Here is a 26,107-nt window from a genome sequence, read left to right on the forward strand (position 1 = left end):
TTGCCTTAAGGTAACACCGGTTGATAAGCGTACTATAGCACTGACACTGAAGCATGCTTTTGGCTTCATGTCTCATATTGCTGTGTACGCTCCTACGCCAGACTCACATCCGTGGCAGACAATTTCCCCCGGCGAGACATTCGCATGGTTCTGGGTGACTTCAGTGCGGTATCTGGCTGTGATCAAGCTGGCTACGAGATATCTGTCAGCCCCCATGGCTCGGGAGCTGATCCCAGCAATGAGAACAGCCTCCTTCTTCGGGACTTTGCTAGGTCCCAGAGAATGAGGATTTCTGGCTCCTGGTATCAGTACTCCAACTTGCATTCCTGGAAATGGTATGGTAATACAGGTATTGTGGCCAAGAAGGTCTACCACATTCTTGTCAGCACTCGATAGAGGATCCTCCAGAACCACAGGGTTTACTGGAGTGCTGAGTTTAAGTCCTCCTCGCAGATGTCTGCAGTCCGCTCAGTAAATGGACAGATCATCTCAGATCATGTTAAGGTTCGTGAACGTTGGGCAGAGTATTTTGAGCAGCTGTACCAGGTGTACCCTCCAATAGTTAGCTTGGATGCAAGTGGTACCACAATACGTGTGCTGGACCCACCCATCAGCCATCCTAACTGAGGTTATCCCTGCTTAACTGCTAAAGGCTGGGGCTTGCATAAGTCTTGACTGCCATCAGGCATCCTGGTTCCATTCCCCCTAACCTGTTGAGGGGTGTGGTCAAGGGGAAAGGGAATCATTGGGACTATAGCAACTACCGTGGCATTACACTGCTCAGTATACCAGGCAAGGTTTTCGCCCATATTCTTCTTAAATGTATCCGTGACCACCTACCAAGGCAACAGAGACTGGAGCTGTCTGGATTCATTCCTGGTTACACAATAGACTGTATCCAAGTGCTTTGAGTAATTGTGGAATGCCTTCTTGAGTTCGGTTGTGGGTTGCTTATAGCCTACATCGACCTCAAGACTCAGTGCATCGAGAATCGCTATGTGAAATTCTGAGACTATGGGGAATTTCGACATGGATTATTGGCCTAATAGTAAGCCTATATACTGGTACTGAAAGTGCTGTAAAGTGTGGTAGGGGACTGTCGAACTTCTTCCCTGTTAATTCAGGGATGAGGCAAGGCTGTGTTCTTGCACCAATACTTTTCAACACCTGCATGGACTAGATAATGGGCAGAGCTACTACCCAAAGTCAATGTGGAGCAACAGTGGGCAATATTAAGGTCTCAGACCTTGACTTTGCCGATGATATTACTATCCTCTGCAGTCACTGGTGGCAGATCTTGATGCATTTAGCAATAAGGTGAAGCCCTTGTGCCTAGATGTCTCCTGGACCAAGATCAAGATTCAGGACTTTTGGGGCCTGTTAGGGAAACCTGTTCAGTCGATTCATGCTTGTAGTGATGACGTTGAACTCACAGAGATTTTTGCTTACCTTGGCTGTCAGACCAAGAAGTCAGTAGACGGATTGGTCTGGCAGCAGGAGCCATGAACTTGATCAACAAGAGCAGTTAGAGATGTCGGTACCTATGCAGAAGGACCAAGCTACGTGTCTTCAAGGTTTTGATGCTGCCAACTTTGTTGTATGGAAGCGAAACCTGGACGCTATCTAGTGCCTTGGAGTCTCGTCTTGATGCTTGGCAGAATCATGTGTCCCACCGACAGCTACACCGTGAGTTTGCTATGGGACCTGTTACTTGTATAATCCGGGATCGTCAACTTAGACTTTATAGGGACCTAGCTTGTTTCCTTGTGGATGACCCTGCCCATCAGGTTGTCTCTGCGAGTCAATCCTGGGTGGAGGAGGCCCGTGGGACGACCTAGGAGATAATGGCTTGGGCAGCTCGACCAGACCTGTTGCGAGGAGTTAAAGATGGGCCAAGGGCCTGGATACTCGTCATGAGGGACCCTCATGGCTAGGAAGCAAAGGGTGGATGCGGTTATGTGCCCCCGGCGGTGTTAGCCCCTTGATGATGACTAAATGTGTATATATGTATATATATATATATATATATACCCATATATACATATGTATGTATGTATATGTATATGTATATATATATATATGTACACACACACACACATACACACACATATATATATACACGCTGTACATTTATTTATATATGTGTGTGTGTATACATATATATGTATATATATATATATATATATATATATATATATATATTCTTCCATTCTTCCTGGAACTACATTAGGTTTTCTAAATCTATTTTCATCGACTGTATACATGTATATAGATTGAAATTGATAAAAGTCAAAGGGAAATGGGTTACTTAATGCTACAATGCTATATCATATTCCTCACAGAGTTTTTCCGTGGTCGCCTTCCTTTTCTTCTTCATCATTACCATCTTTACGCCTGCGGCCAGGGATGTTATATATATAGTTATATGTATATATATGTATATATACGTATATATACATACATATATATACATATATACATAGAAAGAGAGAGATAAATATGTATATATCTAGATATATATCTATATATAATGTATATATTTATATGTAATATGTATATATACATTACATATAGATATGTACATTATATATGTATATATATGTATATATATATTTACACACGCACACACATTATATATATTTATATATATGTATATATATATATATATATAATATATATATATATATATATATATATATATATATATATATATATATATATATATTTACACACGCACACACACATATATATATGTTTATATATATATATATATATATATATATATATATATATATTTACACACGCACACACATTATATATATATATATATATATATATATATATATATATATATATATATAAGTATGTGTGTGTGTTTATCTATCTATCTTTCTATATAATTATATATATATGCCTAAATATACCTATATAGATGTACACACACACACACACACACACACACACACACACGAACACACACTTAAATACATCTATCTGTCTATCTATTTATCTATATATATAAATATGAACATATATTTTTATCTGTGAGTGTGTGTATATGTAGGTTTTTGTATATATGTTTGACTTATTATAACACAGAAAAGTTATCTGAAAAAGAGATCTGAAGAGCGTGAAGCAAAGTACATATATTTTTTTTTTCCTACCAGTGGAAGCAGACTTGATTTGAAAAGCTAATATGAAAAACATTCAGACTTGCACTAATCCCATTTAGCACTAACTTCCATACCAATCAAAAATAATAATAACCTACTGTGTATCGCGTTAGTCGTATACTTGAAAATATAACTAGTGGTTTCAAAATACAGCATTAATCTCAGGAATTCACCTCCTGTACCCTTGGCTGATCTCTTGACATCGCTTGATATGACTAGATATTGTCCACCCATAACTGGTATATATATATATATATATATATATATATATATATATATATATGTATGTATGTATGTATGTATGTATGTATATATGTGTATACATATTATTCATACATACATATATATATATATATACATATAAACATTCATATATATATATATATATGCATATATATTCATATATATATATATATATATATATATATATATATATATATATAAAGTGTAAATTACACTCGCAGTGATATATATATATATATATATATATATATACATATTTATATATTCACGTGTATAAATCTTGTTTTTTGATATATAGGATGATTACTTTTACTTGATAGTTATATTACTAAGGAAATATGTAATTCTCATAATGAAGATCGCTGGTTGCTTTATTACCTCCTTCTATATACAGTATGTTAAATTTTGATACATATTTTAAGATCTTATTAAAGGGTATCTATAGCTAGTCCGCGGAGCGGTGTAACGCCCGCTCAAGGCGGCAGCAGCTTCGTCCTCCCGACGAGCCTTCTCGATCTGGGCGATGGCGTGGGCAGGGAGAGGGTGGGGCGTGGGCAGCAGGTCGGACTCAACGCGGTAACCAGCGCCGTCGGCGACGAAAGAGACATCGGCGGGGGAGCCGTCGGGGAAAGTGAAACTGTGTAGAAAAGAGGGGAGAGAAGTATGCAACATCAGACACAAATTCACACAAGCACAGCTTGTTGGTGCTTTCCAAGGTTGTCTCACTTATAATATAGAATGACAGTTTGACTGAGAAATCAATGTCTGTACATTATATCAATATATATGGATGTTACTTACGACCATCCTCCTTGTATTGCCACTGCGCCAGACGGTTCTTGAGGGGCACCTTGTTCCTCACGCTTGATGCCATTACCAGTCTCAAACTCGAAGCTGTACACTCCTGATGCGTCAGGTCCCTCACGCTCGTCCTTCAGGATGGGAATGACTGGACCTGAATACGCCCCAGGAATGCCATAGAACCTGGTCGGAGGTGGTCCGTAGTGGTCTGGGGCTGCGGCAGACATCGCCACCAAAGCGCAGATGAAGATCTGCGGAATTGAGATTAGAGTAAATATCATAAAAGGGGAAGTTTGCTTTCATTCTCAACAGATATTTCTCATGGTTTAATCCAAACTTTGGATTTCGTCAGGCACACATATTCAGTGCCTGTGAACTTACCATGAACATGTTGATAGAGTAGATTTCAGTATACCACGGGTAGCATCGCGCTCCAGTTATATACTAGCGGCCTCGTACTGCCTGCAAGGTCTTCCTGTGTTCCTCAGGTGAGGACTCTCATCACTTTTTTTTTTTTTTTTTTTTTTACACTTTCTTCAATATATATATATATATATATATATATATATATATATATATATATATATATATATATATATTTATATGTGTGTGCCTGTGTGAAATACACACACGCACACACACACACAACACACACACACACACACACACACACACACACACACACATATATATATATATATATATATATATATATATATGAGCCTTGATCACAATTAGCAAAGCCATGTCATAGGAGTATATACATAATATCTTGTAAATACATGTGGAAAATATAGAGATGTACAGATGTGATATTCATTATTCCAAATACCTTTAGAAGGGTGTTTCATTTACTTGAAGTTACACTGGAGGAGGATAACCACAGAATTTAGTTATCAAATTTGTCAAAATAGTTATAATTGAAATAAAAATAAATGACTAATAAGAATATTAAGAAAAGAATAAGTGAAGCAATCATAATAACGATGGTAAAACAAAAATAATACGGATAGTAGTATTGATAATGATCAAATAAAAGATAAGTAGATGGCAAAAAATAACGTAGACAATATTATTCATTTCAGAATCATCAACCATATCGTTGACCATTATGAGCTACCCGATAGGAAGACCAGGTGCTGCTCTGAATTGCCCGAGAGCGGGAGGACATTCACGAGAGATTCAAGAAGGAAATGTTTTGACTGCTCATCGCGTATAGATATTATTTAGCTATCTATTCAAGGATATGTGATATGCACACACGCATATCCATGTATATTTATCTACATAGGCACACACAAATGCACATTTATGTATATATATATGCACAAGCACGCATATGTACACACGCACACACACACACACACACATACACACACACACACGCACACACACACACACACACACGCACACACACACATACACATACACACACACACACACAAACACGCACACACGCACACACACACACACACACACACACATATATACATATATACACATATATACAGACATACACTGGCGTGTGCGCGTTATGCTGTACATATAATTTGCTCTAAAATATCAGTATTATCATTATGATTTATCATTGTTATTCTTATTATCATTACAAATGTTTCACCATTACTAGTATTGCTGTTTACAGTAAATTATAACAAGAAAAGCAAACTGTAATCAGCAAAAGCTTTCAACAGGACGAGACATAGGGTATGTGTGTGCAGTATATATGTATGTATGTATGTATATGTATATATACATATGGGTATATATATATGTATATATAGATATATATAGATATATATTATGTACGTATGATGTTTATATGCATATATATGTATATATACATATATATAAATGCAGGACAAGACATAGGATGTGTGTGTGTAGTATATATATATATATATATATATATATATATATATATATATTCACATATATATACATACACACACACACACACACATTTATATATATATATAATTTGTGTCAAATTTGGTACACCTCTCCCAAGAGGTCTTTGTCACCAGAGAACATGATAGTCTCCCTTTTTATTGTATTGTTTTCTATGTTTACTAACATCTCGAAGAGGACCATTTGGAGCTGCAATTAAATGCTCTCAGAGTGTCATGGAGGCCAGGAGAGAAGCAGACACATAAGCGCCTTACATTTTCATCACCATGGGTGGAATTCATGTTTTTTTTAAAGCAATGGTACTCATATTTAGAAAATATAGCATCACTGAGTAATGCCAAGAGATATTGTAAACCATTATTTATTGATATAATTCATGAATTCAATGGGATAAAAAAAATATAAAGTAGTTTGGGTCCATGTTGAGCACATCGGGAGTTTTACTATGTAACACATATGCAATTGATTTATATATCAATAGTATTTCTGTAGAAATATTTAGAATAACAGAAGGTATGACATTTGTTAAGATTTTGTCAGCAATACCAATCATAATACCATAGTGAAATAAATTAGAAAGTGTCAGTTTACTTACCATATCGTAAATCCGTTGTGTCAAATTTGAGCCAAGCTAAAGTTTGAAGATTGTTTGAGATATCGGGTTTCTTGTTGTTGTATTTTCATTTCCGATGTTTTGTTCATAAGCCCTGCAAATCAGAACAAATATTTTCTTGGGTACGAATGGGATATATGTGTGTGTGTGTGTGTGTGTGTGTGTGTGTGTGTGTGTGTGTATGTATTTACATATGTAACTATATGTATATGTATATGTATATATAACCATACACACACACACATATATGCGTGTGTATGTGTGTATGTGTATATATGTGTGTATAGATACAGAGAGCTTATGTGTACACACACACATACACGCACACACACATACAAACACACACACACACAAACACACACACACACACATACAAGCGCGCGCGCACATATGTATACACATACATACATATATATGTATGTATGATTGTATATATTTAAGTATGTATGTTTACATATGTGTTTGTTACCTTTAGATGTCATACTGGATATACACACATATATGTACAAAAATACACACACACATACACATACACATACACACACACACACACACATATATATATGTGTATACATATATATAATATGTATATATATACATATACATATACATATATATTTGTGTGTGTGTGAAAATGTATATACATTCATGCATATTCATATACACACACACACACACACACACAAACTTATATATATATATATGTGTGTGTGTGTGTGAGTGTTTAGTCTTTTTATCGTGTTCCCCTGAGTTGCCTCTCCAACAAGAACTAAAGCATGCTTTAGTGCAATCGAAATTATATATGTATATATTTTTTTCCCCTCTTTACACTGATAACACTTAACGTATGTGAATGCGAAGGATTTCCATATGTCTTGATATTGCACAAATGTTTAGTCAAATGTAATTCTTTACTATGCTAATGTATTATAGATTAGGTACATATTACTCCAAATGAAAGCAGATATATCACCATTTGCCTTATTACTTTTTTTTATGTACACAATACATTAAAATACTAGTCATATTTTAAGAACATACTAAGGGTATCCATAAGTAATCCGAGGGGCAGAGTAACGCCCGCTCAGGGCGGCAGCAGCAGCTGCGTCCTCCCGACGAGCCTTCTCGATCTGGGCGATGGCGTGGGCGGGGAGGGGAGGGGGCGTGGGCAGCAGGTCGGACTCGACGCGGTAACCAGCGTCGTCGGCGACGAAAGACACGACAGCGGGAGAGCCGTCTGGGAAAGTGAAACTAAACACAAATCAAAGATTAGATTATCAAAAATGAAAATTAGATTTATAGAGTTCGTGGATAAATTCTATATTTGGAAACATTTATATCACCAACTAAAGCAAATGTATCAAAATCAGTCAGGTATTGTACTCACGACCATCCTCCTTGCATGGCTACTGCGCCAGATGTTCCTTGAGGGGCACCTTGTTCCTCACGCTCGATGCCATTGCCAGTCTCGAACTCGAAGCTGTACACTCCAGACGCATCAGGTCCTTCACGATCATCCTTCAGGATGGGAATGACTGGACCAGTAATGCCATAGAATCCGGTGGGAGATGGTTCGTAGTGGTCTGGGGCTGCAGCAGCCGTCGCCACCAAAGCACAGAGTAAAATCTACGGAATTTTCGTCGTCATTTAGAAGAGAAAGCATATAAAGAATTTTTTATCGGCTAATCTATTTATCAATAGATCTAAGTCAGATCGACAGACTGTCTAAATAGACGCATTGTCTGTGAACTTACTGAGAACATGTTGAAGAGGACCAACTTAATGGGAGTGTAGCACGACGCTCCAGTTATATACCAGGTGGCTCGAACTGCATGCACGGACCTCCTGCCTTCGTCAAGGTGAGATTCCAAGCCCTCGTGCTTCTCTTATCATTTGTCATTGATTATATAAATAAAAGTTTCATATAAAACAATCTGTTATATGTGATTTATTCTAGCACGCACACACACATGTATATACTTATGTATATTCATATGTATATGAATTTATATATGAATATATATGTATATGCATTTATATATGCATATATATACGTATATGTATTTATATATGTATATATGTATATGTATTTATATATGCATTTATATGTATATGTATTTATATATGTATATATGTGTATGTATGTGTATGTGTGTGTGTATGAGCGTGTGTGTGTGTGTGTGCATATATGCGTTCATATATGTATATGTGTGTATGCATACATATATATGTATATATATATTTATATGGATATACATATTTATTCAACCATGTATTATGTTTCTATATATACACATATATATGTATACACACACACATAGTACATATATATGTGTGTGTGTGTAAATGTAAATGTAAATATATGTATATATACACATGTCTGTGCATATATACACATGTCTGTATATATATATATATATATATATATATACTGAATGTTTGTATATATATGTATATATGTATGTATGCTTATATATATGATACATATGTGTATGTATATATATAGATAAAGTATATATAACATATATGTATATATATGTTTAATATATACGCATACATATATACTATATCTGCATATGAAAATATACTGTGTATATATAAATATAAATATGTACGTATACATACATACATATATACATATAGTGAGAGAGAGAGAGAAAGGCAGATATACAGTACAAATATGTATGTTTGTGTGTGTGTGTGTGTGTCTGCCATTTATTCCACTGCAGGACAAAGGCCTCTCTCAATTCCCTGCTGAGAGATTATTTAGCAGTGCCACTCTTACCTGACTGGATGCCCTTCCTGTGCCACGGCGGCGACTTTCCCTATGGCACCTGCACTAGACCTCTCAAGGCGATATGTCGTATTTATATATACATACATACACACGTATGCACACATACACAGACACATATAAATATATATATATGTGTGTATGTATGTATGTATGTGTGTTTGTATGTATATATGCATGTTTAACATATATATAGTTCAGATTTGAACACACACTTATATATATATATATATATATATATATATATACAAATTTATATACTTACATATATGCATACATACACACATATGTACACCTATATATGTGTGTGTGGTTGTGTACGCACACACACACACACACACACACACACACACATATATATATATATATATATATATATCTGTGTGTGTGTGTGTTTGTATGTATGTTTTATATATATATATATATATATATATATATATGTATATCATCATCGTCAAGGAGAGATACAAAACTGACTAATCATCTGTATATCTCGTGACCACACGCAACGCAACAATTTTGTTGCTGATATTCCAGCAGCTGTCGCCAAGTGGCGAGGTCCTTCACGCTGTTCCAAGGATGGACTGATGGTAGATACATGCCTACACACCTTTATTATTATGAAAATATATAGGTATACACAGGACACATGCATAAACACATTTATGAAATATATATATATATATCTATATATATATATATATATATATATATATGCATATGCTTGTGTATATATATTATACTTATGAGATGTAACCCTTTTTGGCATATTTTAAATATCAAGTTCAAAACTGAAATTTGGTAATTGCAATATCAATGAAGTATCTTCCCCGTGGAAAATGTACATGTGTAAATTTTTATTTTTTCCTAATTTCATGTAGCATATGACAAGCATATCAAATATATTCCTTTGATATGTTGCTGTATTATAAAGAGGCATATACTGATCAAAGTGAAAAAGATATATAACTTGTTGCTTTATTTTCTCTTCTTATATACAATACTTTAGAATTCTATACATATTTTAAGATCATACTATGGGTATCCATAGCTAGTCCGAGGAGCGGTGTAACGCCCGCTCAAGGCAGCAGCAGCTGCGTCCTCCCGACGAGCCTTCTCGATCTGGGCGATGGCGTGGGCGGGGAGAGGAGGGGGCGTGGGCAGAAGGTCAGACTCGACGCGGTAACCAGCGTCGTCGGCGACGAAAGAGACATCGGCGGGGGAGCCGTCGGGGAAAGTGAAACTGACCAGAAAAGAGGGGAGGCATGATAAGGTGATGTCAGGCACAAATTCACATAAGCACAGCTTCCAAAAAACTGGTAAAATCGATGTCTGTAGGCAAGTTTTAGGTACAAAAGATATATATTATCATACCAACTTACCGATTAGAAAAATATTTCAAAACGAACCATGCCATGCTTTGTACTCACGACCATCCTCCATGCATTGCCACTGCGCCAGACGGTCCTTGAGGGGCACCTTGTTCCTCTCGCTTGATGCCATTGCCAGTCTCGAACTCGAAGCTGTACACTCCTGATGCGTCAGGTCCCTCACGCTCGTCCTTCAGGATGGGAATGACTGGACCTGACTGCGCCCCGGGAATGCCATAGAACCTGGTCGGTGGTGGTCCGTAGTGGTCTGGGGCTGCAGCAGCCGTCGCCACAAAAAAGCCGACGAACATCTGCGGTAAATTAAGAACATGACAGTATCACGAGGCCAGATGAACAATGGCATGATTCTTCTCACAACTGAAATTAAGCACGGTTCGGAACAATATCAGTGACGCATATTCAGTGCCTGAGAACCAACCAAGAACATGTTGGCGGAGTTGAAATCTGTATGCCAGTTGCAGCGTCGCGCTCCAGTTATATATACTAGGTGGCTCGAACTGCCTACACGGACTTCCTGTTTGCGTCAAGGTGAAGTTCCTCCCCACAGACAAAGTTTGATATATGCAATCATACCTCAGTTAGACTGTGGATATATCCATCTTTCGTATAAAGTGAATTGTCGCAACAATCGCAACATGGAGATCCTTTTATGGTTGCAGTTCTATTATGTAAGAGTGTGAAGTCAAACATTTAAAAACAAAAAACCTAGTGTAAAGAGTGGCACATGCGACTGTTGTGGTTTGCGTGATTTAATTGGCTTTTAGTCTCTAAACAATGCTATGTATATTTTAATTTCTTGACTTATTCAAATGACCTTTTATACTTTCAGATGCGACATCCATTATTATGTTTTAAACATTTAACAAATGGGTCCTTTTAACCGGCGCACAAACGCTTAAGGCCCTACTCGCTGGAGAGGAGTTTGACATCCCTGGCCGCAGGCGTAAAGATGGTAATGATGAAGAAGAAAAGGAAGGCGATCACGGAAACACTCCGTGAAGAATATGATATGACATTGTAGCATTAAGTAACCCATTTGCCTTTGACTTTCATCAGTTTCAATCTATATACAGTGTATACAGTCGATGAATTTTTTTTTTAGAAAACTAGTCCCTTGAAAAATGAAAGAATATACTAATTGCATGGTTGATTTATAAATACATACATTACAAGTGTTAGCACAGACACCCAGAGCACTATCATGTGTAGCATTGCACGCTTTGTGCATGATCAGGGCCTGTTCAATGTGTAAAGGTAAGTGAAAACAAGATGAATGCAAACTTTAAAGTGAAAGGCATTTATCCCTGTGCAAATGAAAAATGAAAAAGGAAAAAGGACACTTCATTATCTGCTAAATCTAATCATGTTTGTGAAAAAATGAAGGGGTTTAGTTTAAAGAAGGAACGAAATAAACTAATAACATCGAGTTCTTGATCACCAAATTCATTTTCATGAATCTTATAATCTCTGAAAAATATTTATGAGAAAGGACGAGATAATTGTCCCAGAATCCAATTCAGAAAGTTCTCGATTTCAGCCTAAAACTGATTTCTTGGGTATGAATAATATTAGATAATATTGCCAAGTTAAACTTTCCCTGAATTTTTTTATCTTCCCCTCGTAGTCTGCTCAGATTCAATAATTGTTTCTACTTCAGTGTAACACACATATACATATATATAGATTTACTGTATATGTATATGATTCAATAATTGTTCCTTCTGTAGTGTTAAACGCACTCAAATGTGTGTGTGTGTGTGTATGTATATGTATATATATAGATACTGTACATAAATTTGTATGTATATACTCTACATGTATGTATATGTGTACATGTATATATGCATAATATAAATGTATAAATATCAAGTATATTATGTGTATACATATATATACATCCTGTACACACACACATATATACATGAATATATGCATACAGACATGTATATATGTATATATACATATATGTGTATGTATACATACTGTACATGTATATATGTACATATATATATATATATATATATATATATATATATATATATTGTGCAGTATATATATACATATATATGTTTACTTATGTATATATACGTATGTGTATATATACATATATATGCTTACGTATGTGTATATATACATATATATGCTTACGTATGTGTATATATACATATATATGCTTACGTATGTGTATATATACATATATATGCTTACGTATGTGTATATATACATATATATACATATTTATATATATGTGTGTCTGTGTGATTTATATATATACAGTATATATATATATATATTTGTATATATATGTTTGTATATATATGGATATACATATTCTGTATAGATTATACATATATCAGAATCTTAGATAATGAATGATATACTTGAACCATTATATACTACTCAGATATATTTAATGAAAAGAAATACTATTCATGGGTTTTTATACTCTGGTTATCCTTATATACAATAGGTTAAACTTAGATGCACATTATCAGAGCACATCATGGGTATCCATAGCTAGTCCGCGGGGTAGAGTAACGACCGCTCAGGGCGGCAGCAGCTGCGTCCTCCCGACGAGCCTTCTCGATTTGGGCGATGGCGTGGGCGGGGAGGGGATGGGGCGTGGGCAGCAGGTCGGACTCGACGCGGTAACCAGCGTCGTCGGCGACGAAAGACATGACAGCGGGAGAGCCGTCGGGGAAAGTGAAACTGTGTAGAAAAGAGGGGAGAGAAGATTATGCAACGTCAGACACAAATTCTCACAAGCACAGCTTGTTGGTGCCTTCCAAGGTACGTCTCACTTATACTGTAGAATGACAGTTTGACTGAGAAATCAATGTCTGTAAACATGTACAGTATATAAATATATATGAATGTTACTCACGACCATCCTCCTTGCATCGCCACTGCGCCAGACGGTCCTTGAGGGGCACCTTGTTCCTCACGCTTGATGCCATTGCCAGTCTCAAACTCGAAGCTGTACACTCCAGACGCACCAGGTCCCTCATGCTCGTCCTTCAGGATGGGAATGACTGGACCTGAATACGCCCTGGGAATGCCATAGAACCTGGTTGGAGGTGGTCCGTAGTGGTCTGGGGTTGCAGCAGCCGTCGCCACCAAAGCACAGATGATCTGCTGAAATGAGATTAGAGTAAATATCATAAGAGGGGAAGTTTGCTTTCATTCTCAACAGATATTTCTCATGGTTTAATCCAAACTTTGGATTTCGTCAGGCACACATATTCAGTGCCTGTGAACTTACCACGAACATGTTGATAGAGTAGATTTCAGTGTGCCAAGGGTAGCATCGCGCTCCAGTTATATATACCAGCGGCCTCTTACTGCCTGCAAGGTCTTCCTGTGTTCACCAAGGTGAACAGATTATCTTGTAGATAAATGTGGAAAGTATATCGACAGATTTCAGGTATGCGATATGCACAGATGTGGAAATCATTATTCCAAATACCTTAGAAGGGTGTTTCATTCACTTGAAGTTACACTGGAAAGGATATCCATAGAATTTAGTTATCGAAATTGTCAAAAAAGCTACAATGGAAGTAAAAATAATAAATAAACGAACGATAAAAAAAAAAAAAAATAGGTGAAGTAATTATAATGACAATGGTAAAATAAGAATTATAAAGCTAATAGTACTGATAATGATCCAATAAATATACTTAAATGAGAAAAAACGACAATAATGATACCATAGACAACATTACTCATTTCAAAATCATCACCCATATCGCTGATCATTCTCAGCTACCCGAAAGGTACAGCTCCGAACTGCCCGCGAGCGGGGGGATATTCACGAGAGATTCAAGAGGGAAATTTGCGTTTCTTTTAGAGTATTCATTAAGAAGCGTATGGAAATCATTTCGAGATATATTCAGTGACACTAGCGTATGGAGAGATATGTGATATACGCATGCACACACGCACATCCATGTACATTTATATACACAGACACACATATATGCACAAATCTACACACACTGGCGTGCGCGCGTTATACTGTATATATTATTTGCTCTTATTATCATTCCATATGTTTCATTATTACTAGTATTGCTGTTGACAGTAAACTATAACGGGGAAAGCAAATTGTATACAGCCAAAAGCTTTAGGAGGACGAGGCACAGGATATGTGTGTGCAGTATATATATATATATATATATATATATATATATATATATATATATATATATATATATATATATATTATATTATATGTGTGTGTGTAGACAGATAGACAATGTGCACACACACACACACACACACACACACACACACACACACACACACATACACATATATCTGTATGTGTTTATACATGTGTTTATTACCAATAGATATCATATTAATTATACATAAAAAAGGCGCACATAACAACGCTCTTTTGTGTGCTCTATATATATTCATAAATATACAAATATATGGTTGTGTGTGTGTGTTTGTGTGTGTGTGTGTGTGTGTGTGTGTGTGTGTGTGTGTGTGTGTGTGTGTGTAGAGGAATCGTATTTAAAAGATCGCTTATGGAAGATATTAGCAAGATGTTGTGCGACAAATAAGTGAGCGACTTGTAATTCGGACAGTAGATGGTTGTGGGCGTTCAGGTGTTCAGTCTCGTTCAGTGGCGAGGAAAAAGGTTTGTGACGTGGCTATCCGTGACATGGCCAAGGAGGCCACTAAGTAGGGATTCATTGTCTCGTTTAGTCGCTGTTAAACATCCATACATGGATTTAATAATGATTTAGAATTAGGTAAATGATGTAAAGGTTCATTTATTTTCGGGGATTTATATCCATATAGGGACCTACTTCTGTCAAGGGCCGGACAGGAGGGGCGTCTCCCATTTTCCCCGCTTCATATCCTGCCCTTTTCCTCTTTGCATTTATAACACTTAACTCATAACTTGATATTGAACAAATGTTTAATCAAATATAATTCTTTACTATGTTAAGGTATTATAGAGGTGGTATATATTGCTCCAAATGAAAGCAGATATATAACTATTTGCTTTATTACTTCTTTTTATATACACAATACATTAAATTTATATTCATATTTTAAGATCATACTAAGGGTATCCATAGGTAGTCCGAGGGGCAGAGTAACGCCCGCTCAGGGCGGCAACACCTGCGTCCTCCCGACGAGCCTTCTCGATCTGGGCGATGGCGTGGGCGGGGAGGGGAGGGGGCGTGGGCAGCAGGTCGGACTCGACGCGGTAACCAGCGTCGTCGGCGACGAAAGACACGACAGCGGGAGAGCCGTCGGGGAAAGTGAAACTGAACAGAAAAGGCGGGAGGAATGCTAAGTCACAAAGAAATTAAATCTTATTCAATTAAGATTGAATGCATACATATGTATGTGCGAGCAATAAAATTCACAAAAGCATTAAAAAAATTTAAAAAAAATCAAAACATATCATGCTTTGTACTCACGACCATCCTCCTTGCATGGCCACTGCGCCAGACGGTCCTCGAGGGGCACCTTGTTCCTCACGCTTAATGCCATTGCCGGATTCGAACTCGAAGCTGTACACTCCAGATGCGTCAGGTCCCTCACGCTCGTCCTTCAGGATGGGAATGACTGGACCTGAATACGCCCCGGGAATGCCATATAACCCGGTCGGAGGTGGTCCGTAGTGGTCTGGGGCTGCGGCAACCACCGCCACCAAAGCACATACTAAAATCTGCGAAATTGTCATATCATATAGCACCTGGAGGGAAGATAATGCAATTTCATGAAATTTTGTGAAGTTGAACAAAGTCAAGTTTTTATTTTATCCAAATCCGATTGATCCTCCGAGGAAAGATATGCACTGCCTGAGAACTCACTGAGAACATGTCGAAAGGGTCGGGATACTGTGTCAGTGTGGCACCGCTCCAGTTATATAGCAGGGGACGCCATTGGCCTAACGGACTTCCTGCCTTCGTCAAGGTGAGACTCCACGCTTCGTGCTCCTTTCATCCCTTCTCTTAACATTTTTTTTTATCTTACAATATATCAAGGAAACCTGCGGAAATTTTGTTAGTTTCCTACGATGTGAAATTCTATAAAGGTAATCCCTGCAACCTTCGTAGATATATGTTGACGTAGGCAATAAAGATCGAATTAGCATCAAAGTAAGGAAACGTCAACCTTAGTTTGTGTTCATACACTTCCCTACGAACACACAGCACACACGCAAGAGCTACATTTCTCTGTCGACCTCCCTTTATCTATTTATCTCCATTCCCCCCGCCTCTCCCTCTCTCTCTACACACAAACATACAAACACACACAAATATATATATAGATATAAACATATATATACACACACACACACACATATGTACATACATACATACATACATACATACATACACACACACAAACACACACACACACATCTACACACACACACACACACACACACACACACACACACACACACACACACACTCACACTTACAAACACACACACACACACACACACACACATATATATATATATATATATGCGTGTGTGCGTATGTATATATATGTATATGTGTGTGTTAACATATATGTATGTTAACACACATATGTATATATATACACAATACATATATATGTATATATAAAGAAAAAAATGTATATGTATGTATGTATATAGTATATATATACACATACATATATGTATATACATATATTTATATATATACACACATGTATCTATCTATCTATATGTACATATATATACATATATAAAAATATACACATATATGTATATACGTATATATATTTATGTGTGTTTGTATATATATATGCATGTATACATACACAGATATATATGTATATATGTGTATGCATAGATAGACAGATAGATAGATGGACAGATAGAGATCCATATGTATATTTATATGTATATATACATGTATATATAAATAAATAAATTAATATGTATATATATTTGTATGTTTTTGTATATATATGTACATGTATACACACATTTATATACAAACACACACACATATATATATAAATATATCATTATCTATCTATATATCTAACAATATCTCTCTATCTCTATATGCATATATTGGTAGATAGATACATACCAACTCCTGCCCCTCAGCCGTCCTCCCCCCAGATAACTCACCGGCAGCTACCAAAATAAATGGATATGCTGGGGGGAGGAGTGCTGTCTCTCCCATCCAGCAAGCAAGGCGGGCTGTGGGTCCTGTTGGGAGGGCAAATGTTGGGGTGCAGGATGGGAGTTACTCGTCCCGCCTGCGCCCCGACAGGCGCCAACCCAGCATGAGGCTTTTGGGCAAAGCCCTAGGGAACCCCACAGGCGAACGTTAGGCCCAACAAACTGCCGACCCCCTTTATTTGAGGCAGCGGCGGCGGGGGTGGCAATGGTGGTATCCATCCGGAACGGCTTAATCTCAGGCGAGCTATCAGGGTAGGCAATTGGAACATCCGGTTCTTGTGGCAGGATGAGCAGTTACCTTTGCTATTGAGGGAATTGGAGCAGTTGGGAGCTGAGGTGGCTACCCTCTCGGAGGTGAGAAGACCTAGCAGCGGCACGGGTGGGTACATCTACTGCTGCTCGGGCTGCGGCAATGGTCATCACCTCTAGGAAGTAGCCATAGCCATCTCCAGCCGACTTCAATCCTCGGTAGTTGAGGTAACACCGGTTGATCAACGTATTATGGCATTGAGACTGAAGCATGCTTTCGGCTTCATGTCTCTTATTGCTGTGTACGCTCTTACCAATGTTTGCAAACTCGATGTGAAAGAGGCGTTCTACGCTAAACACACAAACTCACATCCGTGGCAGACAATTGCCCCCGGCGAGACATTCGCATTGTTCTAGGTGACCTCAATGCGGTTTCCGTCTGTGATCGAACTGGCTACGAGATGTCTGTTGGACCCCATGGCTCGGGAGTTGATCCCAGCAGTGAGAACAGCCTCCTTCTCTGGAACATTGCTAAGTCACTGAAGTATGTCACATGGCTTGGCTGAATGGCAATCAGGACTTGTGTCGCTCTTTGGTATGTAGAGCTCAGACACTGCTGAGAAGGGACAAGGAAGGGACAAGTTAGCTTGGATGCAAGTGGTATCACAATACCTGTGCTGGACCCACTCATCAGTGAGGAACCTCCTACCCTGAGGTTAGGATGGCGGTTTCCAAGATGAAGTGTGCGAAAGCTGCCGGCATATGTGATGGGCCTGCTGAACTGCTAAAGGCTGGGGGTGAACCAATGCATTGACTGGCAGTCTGGTACCAGTCTTCTCGAACTCGAAGCTGTACACTCCAGACGCATCAGGTCCTTCACGCTCGTCCTTCAGGATGGGAATGACTGTACCGGGAATGCCATAGAATCCGGTCTGAGGTGGTCCGTAGAGATCTTGGGCTGCGGCAACGACCACCAGCAATGCGCAGAATAAAATTTCCTATAGAATTAAAATCTATCATGAGGAAAGTTAAGAAGGACTACATTTTATCAGAAAATGCATACATTTTAGCAAACTAAAAGAAAAGGAAAAGAGCTTACTGGGAACATGTTAATGTTAATGCACTTTGCAACATTGCGCTCCAGCTATATACACCGCGTGAGGTTGTCAGCTTCCACGAACTTCATAAATAAGTCTAGTCTAGTTTTTTTATGCGCCTTTTCCGCCGATTCTTCTCCTTACTGTTACAATATATTCACGAAACGTAGTAGGTCACTTGTACATCAGACCTCTTTTTTTCCGTTATATCTTCATAATTCAAGGAAACTAAAACCTTTAGTGTCACACACACGGCAATATATATACATATACATACATACATATATATATGTATATATATGTATATATATACATACACATACACATTATTATTATTATGGTAAGCCATATATACAGTAGAACCAGACTGAAAAATTCGAGAATTCTACCACCAAAGGTGTCAGTGCAGATCAAAACACAGCCAAGAAAGAAAGAGAAGACAGAAAATCATCAGCTATTTCCGTAGTAAAAACGGATCAGTCGAACTTTTCAACTTATCAAAAATCGAAGAAATTAGTCTCCGAAGGCACTCTATTTCAAAGCCTGCATATAGCAGTAAAAAAAATAGAAAACTGATATGTAGAGAATCGGCTTACAGGACATATAGTAACTCATACAGGAAAAAAGGTATGGTTAATAAAAATCATAAAAACTTAAAGAGGGGTTGTGAATCATCGGTTACAATCTTGTACAAGACGATGTCCAGTGTCCATGTCAAAGTCAAACAGGATTTGTTTATGGAATATATATGTGTGTGTGCGTGTGTGTATACAAATATATTTGCATATATACATACATACTTGTACATATATACATTCATATATATACATATACATATATATATATATACGTATATATGTATATATAAATATATAAATATATATATATATATATATATATATATATATATATATATATATATCCATTCACACACACACACACATATATATATGTTTATTTATTTATGTATGTATCTCTTTCTCTCTCTCTCTCTCTCTCTCTCTCTCTATCTCTCTATCTATTTATCTATCTATCTATCTATCTATATATATATATATATATATATATATATATCACTCACACACACACAAACACACACACACACATACATATTACTCACACACAAAAAGAACAGCCTATCCATTCACACACGCACACACAAACACACAAACACACACACATATGTATATATATGTATCACACACACATTATTTTACTTTTACTATAACCATCGTTTTTTAACCGTTTTGATATTTTTGACGTCATTCTATTGGTAGTTTCTTCCAATGTAACTTTAGGTAAAAGTAAAATACTTCTAAGGCATTCGTAATTACGCATTCTACATGTGGACATATCTTGTGACTCTTGGATGCCGATAAAGAAATATTGCAAATTGCTACAGCTTTTTCCTGCATGTGCATGACATTCCTTTTTAAACATTATTAGACGATCCATATTCCATTTGAATGCAATGTACTTCGTGATAAAGAAAGGTCATATTTTTTTTTTCCAAAATGTATTGACCAAAGTATCAAAAATAATTTAAGGTGAGGAACCTCACCTTGATGAACACAGGAAGACCTTGTAGTCAGTAAGAAGCCGCTGGAGCGCGATGCTACCCTTGGCACACTGAAATTTACTTCACCGATATGTTCATGGTAGGTTCGCAGGCACTGATTTTTTTATTACTAATGAAATTCGAATTTTGGATTAAGCCATGAGTTAATATATGTTGAGAATAGAAGCAAACTTCCCCTCCTATGATATTTACTTTAATCTCATTTCCGCAGATCATCTGCGCTTTGGTGGCGATGGCTGCCGCAGCCCCAGACCACTACGGACCACCTCCGACCGGGTTCTATGGCATTCCTGGGGCGTATTCAGGACCAGTCATTCCCATCCTGAAGGACGAGCGTGAGGGACCTGACGCATCAGGAGTGTACAGCTTTGAGTTCGAGACCGGCAATGGCATTAAGCGTGAGGAACAAGGTGCCCCTCAAGGACCGTCTGGAGCAGTGGCCATGCAAGGAGGATGGTCGTGAGTACAAAACATAATTCAATCTTAGTGATCACATATGCATAATTATGTAATCTGTATAAATTAGTTTATTTCTGCTTTGTGAATCAGCATTCCTGATAACACCGCACTCTTCCCTACCTCTCTTATCTGCTCAGTTTCACTTTCCCCGACGGCTCTCCCGCCGACGTGACTTTCGTCGCCGACGACGCTGGTTACCGCGTGGAGTCCGACCTGCTGCCCACGCCCCCTCCCCTCCCCGCCCACGCCATCGCCCAGATCGAGAAGGCTCGTCGGGAGGACGCAGCTGCTGCCGCCCTGAGCGGGCGTTACTCTGCCCCTCGAACTAGCTATGGATATCCATAATATGATTTTAAAATATGCATCGTACTTTTATATTCTGTATATAAAAAGAGACAATAAAGATACAACAATAAAGTGTTGTATCTATTTTCATTCTGAGTAAGATATTACATTCAATATGCATATTCTGCCCCTTGAATTAGCAATATGTATATAATGTACAGTTCCGGAATTATATTTCAGTACACTTGCTGGGTCCCACTTCTGTACATCTGGTTGTTTGTAAAAAAGAACGTGCTAGGTAAAACAAAAATAACCAATAAGTGTATGAACATCTACTTCAAAATTTTTGATTACGTAAGCTATTTGATCTTGGGAATGGCTTACCAAACATTGATTCAATAAACAGAAAATATGCTACATTGTAGTCATCATAAAACATTAACTGAAAGCAAAACCGCAGTAGGGCTACAATTAATTTATAGATGATTTATTTGTGTGCGTGTTTGTATGTATGAGAGAGAGATTGTGTTCAGCGTCTTTTGGAAATACGAAGTCAATACTGGCAGTAAATTACAAAATAGTATGTATAATTTTCGGTTATTCTGAATGCCTTTTATCTTGTGCTAAAAGCTTACCATAGTTTTACTGTTTTTCCAAAAGTCTTGGTTTTTCTATGAGTAGAAGCAATCACATTCAAACAGTTGAACGAGAAAATACATGTTGGTTCGTTTCATCTCGAGCAACTACAGGCTGTTGATTCCAAGGAGTATGGATATCAAAAGATTAAGAACCGACTCCCTATACATATGCTGCGTTTTATCTGATATCTTGAAAAATAATGTTAATTCTGATGAAATGGGAATTTCATCTCGCTCTCTACCTTTCTGTCATTTGTAGTTTTATTTCCCTTCGATTTGTCACTGCGCGTCTGTTTACCATATATGCGTAGGTATAGATGGGATTAACATACCAAACTTTTACAACATAATAAAAAAATATATAGATTATCTGGATATGTTTATGATAGATATCATTATTTATCGGTGTAGGAAAAGTTATCTAAACGATTGTTTGTTCTTGCGGAAAATAATCGGATATTTGATATTATACTAAAGAATATTCATAAATTCCTGAGTATTCATTTCGCGGCTAATCCCAATATATGCATAATAAGAAAGGAGAGGTATCCAATGGCATGTGAGGTTATGATGACATGTGAGAAATATGGGTCGGGGGTGAAAACGAGGCTGCCAGGTTAACACTTTTTTTTTCAAGATGGACGCCAGACTGAAATTCTGAACATTCTGAACTTGCAGATAGAGGCCGCATAACCGGGACAAAGGAAAATTATTTTTCTCAAGAGTGCTGGCCATTTCCCGGTCGGTGGTATACAGGTGAATAAGGTGGGAGGAGGAAGGCACCGTGAACGACCGCCCTCGTTCTGGCGTTCCGCGAGACACCACCGAAGACCAGGATGCCCCTCCGCCAATGCAGCTTCATAAAGACCCTCACCTCCCGGCAACAGGCTCACACCCGATAAAAAATATTTTGGCGAATATTTTCAATGTTTGGGACACGGATGATGAAAACACTTCCCAACTGCTAATTCAGAAAAGGTTTTAAATAACGATAAATTGTTCTTGTTATCAGTATGACTGCCCCAGTTTTTTTTTTCCTTTTCTAAAATTATCGTTTTTCTTTAAAATAAAAATAAAAAAACGAAAAGAAAAAAAAAAACCTTTAAAAAGAATAAGCATCCTACCAACGAGTCAGTTCATAGAAGCCCTCCCGTCTAAAAAAAATGACACAAACACACACACACACACACACACACACACACACACACACACACGCACGCCCATCACACGCACACGCACACGTACACGCACACACACACACACACACACACACACACACACACACACACACACACACACACTTTTTGAGTTGTCAGTTATATGCTATGGAATTATGCGCGAGAAGAGGTTCAAGGTGTGTATAGAATATAAAACCATTTATTTTAAATAAAATGTTCAGGTTCTCTGCACACCCGCATATACAGCTCTGCGTTCAGTTGACGTTCTAAATTAATTATAACGTTGCATTTTTCTGCTTATTAAATCAGTGTTTGGTTCTGACGAAAAGAAAATACTCTTCCCATTTTATTATTTCATAAACATATGAAGATTTTGTGATATAGGACAAGTATGCCAATTTGATCTACACCAACGCAAATACTGTAAACAAACGCGCACTGACAAACATAATAAGGCAAATAAAGAAAAAATACATACGAGACAAACAAAAGAAGAGAGCGAGATGAACCGTCTGTTTTTTTCAGAATGAACAAGATATTTTTCAAGATATCAGATATCATACACCTCATGACCTGGGAGTTCTTGACCTTTTGATATCCACACTCTTTAAAACCACCCAGCTAGTAGTTGCTCGAGTAGAAATAAGCAAACGTATATTTTCGCTCGGAAGTTCTAATTGTGTATTTGTCTTTTTATAGAAATGCCAAGGGATTATGATAGAGAAAACTATGATCGGATTTTATCATAAGATAAAGGACATTCAGAATAACCGAAATAAAAAAATATATATATATATATACTGTTTAGTAACTCATCATTCAGTATTGACACACACACACACACACACGCACACGCGATGATAAAACATCTATATATTTACTGTAGCCCTACTACGGTTTTGCGTTCAATTAATGTTATATAAAAAAACACAGCAACTACAAGAAGCAGTTACAAATATCTCAGTGATTTCCCAGTTATTTTTATTTGATTTGCTGCCATACATAGATGTTCAAAGCCTGAAGAAATATGCAGTTATAATTGACACTTGCTGTGTTGAAAGAAGGGGGAAATGGCGCTTCATCTCCACAAGTGTTGCCATTTCGATAAACAAACAAGAACAGGAAATCGCATTAAAAAATCTCTCACTACGAAAGCAACGATTACTTTTATTATCACTTATTTAAAGAAAACGAAAAATCAAATGGTTTAAGTAGTTTCCAAAAATAAACATTAATATACTTATTGGTTATTCTATTCTTCCAATTACCTTATCTTGTTACAAAGTAGTTGCCAGATGTACACAGTTGGAACCCAACAAGTGTACTGAAATATAGTTCCGGAACTGCACATATTGTATATATATATATATATATATATATATATATATATATATATATATATATATATGTGTGTGTGTGTGTGTGTGTGTGTGTGTGTGTGTGAGTGTGTGTGTGTGTGTGTGTGTGTGTGTGTGTGTGTGTGTGTGTGTGAGTGTGTGTGTGTGTCTGTGTGTGTGTGTGTGTGTGTTTATATCTGTATATATATACAAAATCGATTTTTTGCCACGAATGGCATAAGACGGGCAGAGGTGGCACAAGTTAGGAAAGGTCTTGTTCAACAGTGTTTCTTTAAGCTTATAAGGTAGGCAACAGAATTGCCAATTAAGAACTTGGTATAATTTCTTTATCAATTGTGCACTTTGGCGCCCTTGATTTTTTCTTTAAATCAAGTACATTCGTTTACGAAAACAACTTCTTTCCTTTTTATTACACAAACTCTACCTTGGGCGGACGCTACTCTGCCCCTTGGATCTGTTATAAATGTCCTTAATTGACCCTATGAATGATGTGGAAAGGAGCTGTACATAAGGTTAAGGATCAACAGAATACATATAAAATATTTGATAATTTCTACTTTACGAAAGTGCAGTCAACCGTTATTTCTGTCATTAATTTTTTTTCCAAATCCCATAAACTTGTATAGAGAGGATAAGATTTTTCCGTGCTGCGCATTATTCATCTAAAGTGACTTTGCATAAAATGCTAACGATATGAAAAATGCGCTCGTACCTTGAACACGCCCCATCTCCTCTCATAATTTGCACATGAAACTTTATGCTAGCAAACCAATATTGTCGTTTTATGCACACACACACACACATACACACACATACACACACACACACACACTTACATGCACACACACATACATACATACATACATATATATATATATATATATATATATATATATATATACATAGCATGTATATTTATAGGCATATGCTTATGTGACCGTTCTGCATCTATATCTATCTATCTTAGCAGTCTATATATCGATTTCTCTCTCTCTCTCTCGTCTGGCAATCTTGCTGACCTGCGTTCGAATCCCTCGCTGCCAGTGGATGGTAACCCCGGCCATTCCTTGCACACAGGGGATAGTTTAGAAGCAAAAATGAAACAGACAGTATGTCACACCAAGAATATCCATTGTAATAAATGGAATAAAAACTAAA

General features: G+C 37.2%; 5 protein-coding genes across 5 annotated transcripts; 1 reads left to right on the forward strand and 4 right to left on the reverse strand.

Moving 5' to 3' along the window:
- Positions 1–3,833: 3,833 nt before the first annotated feature.
- LOC125029894 (cuticle protein AM1199-like) lies at positions 3,834–4,607 on the reverse strand. Its single transcript, XM_047620078.1, has 3 exons — positions 4,599–4,607; positions 4,218–4,468; positions 3,834–4,053 (listed from the first exon to the last, which is right to left on the reverse strand). The coding sequence occupies exons 1-3, from the start codon at positions 4,605–4,607 to the stop codon at positions 3,834–3,836; spliced, it is 480 nt and encodes a 159-aa protein (XP_047476034.1).
- Positions 4,608–10,431: 5,824 nt separating this feature from the next.
- On the reverse strand, positions 10,432–11,353 carry LOC125029895 (cuticle protein AM1199-like). Its single transcript, XM_047620079.1, has 4 exons — positions 11,345–11,353; positions 10,966–11,216; positions 10,572–10,778; positions 10,432–10,456 (listed from the first exon to the last, which is right to left on the reverse strand). The coding sequence occupies exons 1-4, from the start codon at positions 11,351–11,353 to the stop codon at positions 10,432–10,434; spliced, it is 492 nt and encodes a 163-aa protein (XP_047476035.1).
- Positions 11,354–13,427: 2,074 nt separating this feature from the next.
- On the reverse strand, positions 13,428–15,782 carry LOC125029896 (endocuticle structural glycoprotein SgAbd-2-like). Its single transcript, XM_047620080.1, has 4 exons — positions 15,747–15,782; positions 14,189–14,284; positions 13,811–14,058; positions 13,428–13,635 (listed from the first exon to the last, which is right to left on the reverse strand). Exons 1-4 carry the CDS (start codon positions 15,780–15,782, stop codon positions 13,428–13,430), a joined length of 588 nt encoding a protein of 195 aa, XP_047476036.1.
- Positions 15,783–16,006: 224 nt separating this feature from the next.
- Positions 16,007–16,775, reverse strand: LOC125029897 (cuticle protein AM1239-like). The gene is made up of 3 exons (XM_047620081.1): positions 16,767–16,775; positions 16,371–16,648; positions 16,007–16,214 (listed from the first exon to the last, which is right to left on the reverse strand). The coding sequence occupies exons 1-3, from the start codon at positions 16,773–16,775 to the stop codon at positions 16,007–16,009; spliced, it is 495 nt and encodes a 164-aa protein (XP_047476037.1).
- Positions 16,776–21,101: 4,326 nt separating this feature from the next.
- On the forward strand, positions 21,102–21,835 carry LOC125029898 (cuticle protein AMP1B-like). The gene is made up of 3 exons (XM_047620082.1): positions 21,102–21,110; positions 21,243–21,490; positions 21,628–21,835. The coding sequence occupies exons 1-3, from the start codon at positions 21,102–21,104 to the stop codon at positions 21,833–21,835; spliced, it is 465 nt and encodes a 154-aa protein (XP_047476038.1).
- Positions 21,836–26,107: the final 4,272 nt, after the last annotated feature.

Source organism: Penaeus chinensis, chromosome 10, assembly GCF_019202785.1.
Source record: "Penaeus chinensis breed Huanghai No. 1 chromosome 10, ASM1920278v2, whole genome shotgun sequence".
NCBI classification, from domain to species: Eukaryota; Metazoa; Arthropoda; class Malacostraca; order Decapoda; family Penaeidae; genus Penaeus; species Penaeus chinensis.

Coding starts and splice junctions, on each gene's coding strand:
- LOC125029896 (XM_047620080.1), bottom strand. CDS start 15,782: ATGGGAGACGCCCCTCCTGTCCGGCCCTTGACAGAA. Junction 14,285..15,746: donor CTGTCCGGCCCTTGACAGAA/GTAGGTCCCTAT, acceptor TGGTGAACACAG/GAAGACCTTGCAGGCAGTAA. Junction 13,636..13,810: donor GCGATGCAAGGAGGATGGTC/GTGAGTAACATT, acceptor TTTTCTACACAG/TTTCACTTTCCCCGACGGCT.
- LOC125029898 (XM_047620082.1), top strand. Junction 21,491..21,627: donor GCCATGCAAGGAGGATGGTC/GTGAGTACAAAA, acceptor TTATCTGCTCAG/TTTCACTTTCCCCGACGGCT.
- LOC125029895 (XM_047620079.1), bottom strand. Junction 10,779..10,965: donor GCAATGCATGGAGGATGGTC/GTGAGTACAAAG, acceptor TTTTCTGGTCAG/TTTCACTTTCCCCGACGGCT. Junction 10,457..10,571: donor ACTAGCTATGGATACCCATA/GTATGATCTTAA, acceptor TTTATAATACAG/CAACATATCAAAGGAATATA.
- LOC125029897 (XM_047620081.1), bottom strand. Junction 16,215..16,370: donor GCCATGCAAGGAGGATGGTC/GTGAGTACAAAG, acceptor TTTTCTGTTCAG/TTTCACTTTCCCCGACGGCT.
- LOC125029894 (XM_047620078.1), bottom strand. Junction 4,054..4,217: donor GCAATACAAGGAGGATGGTC/GTAAGTAACATC, acceptor TTTTCTACACAG/TTTCACTTTCCCCGACGGCT.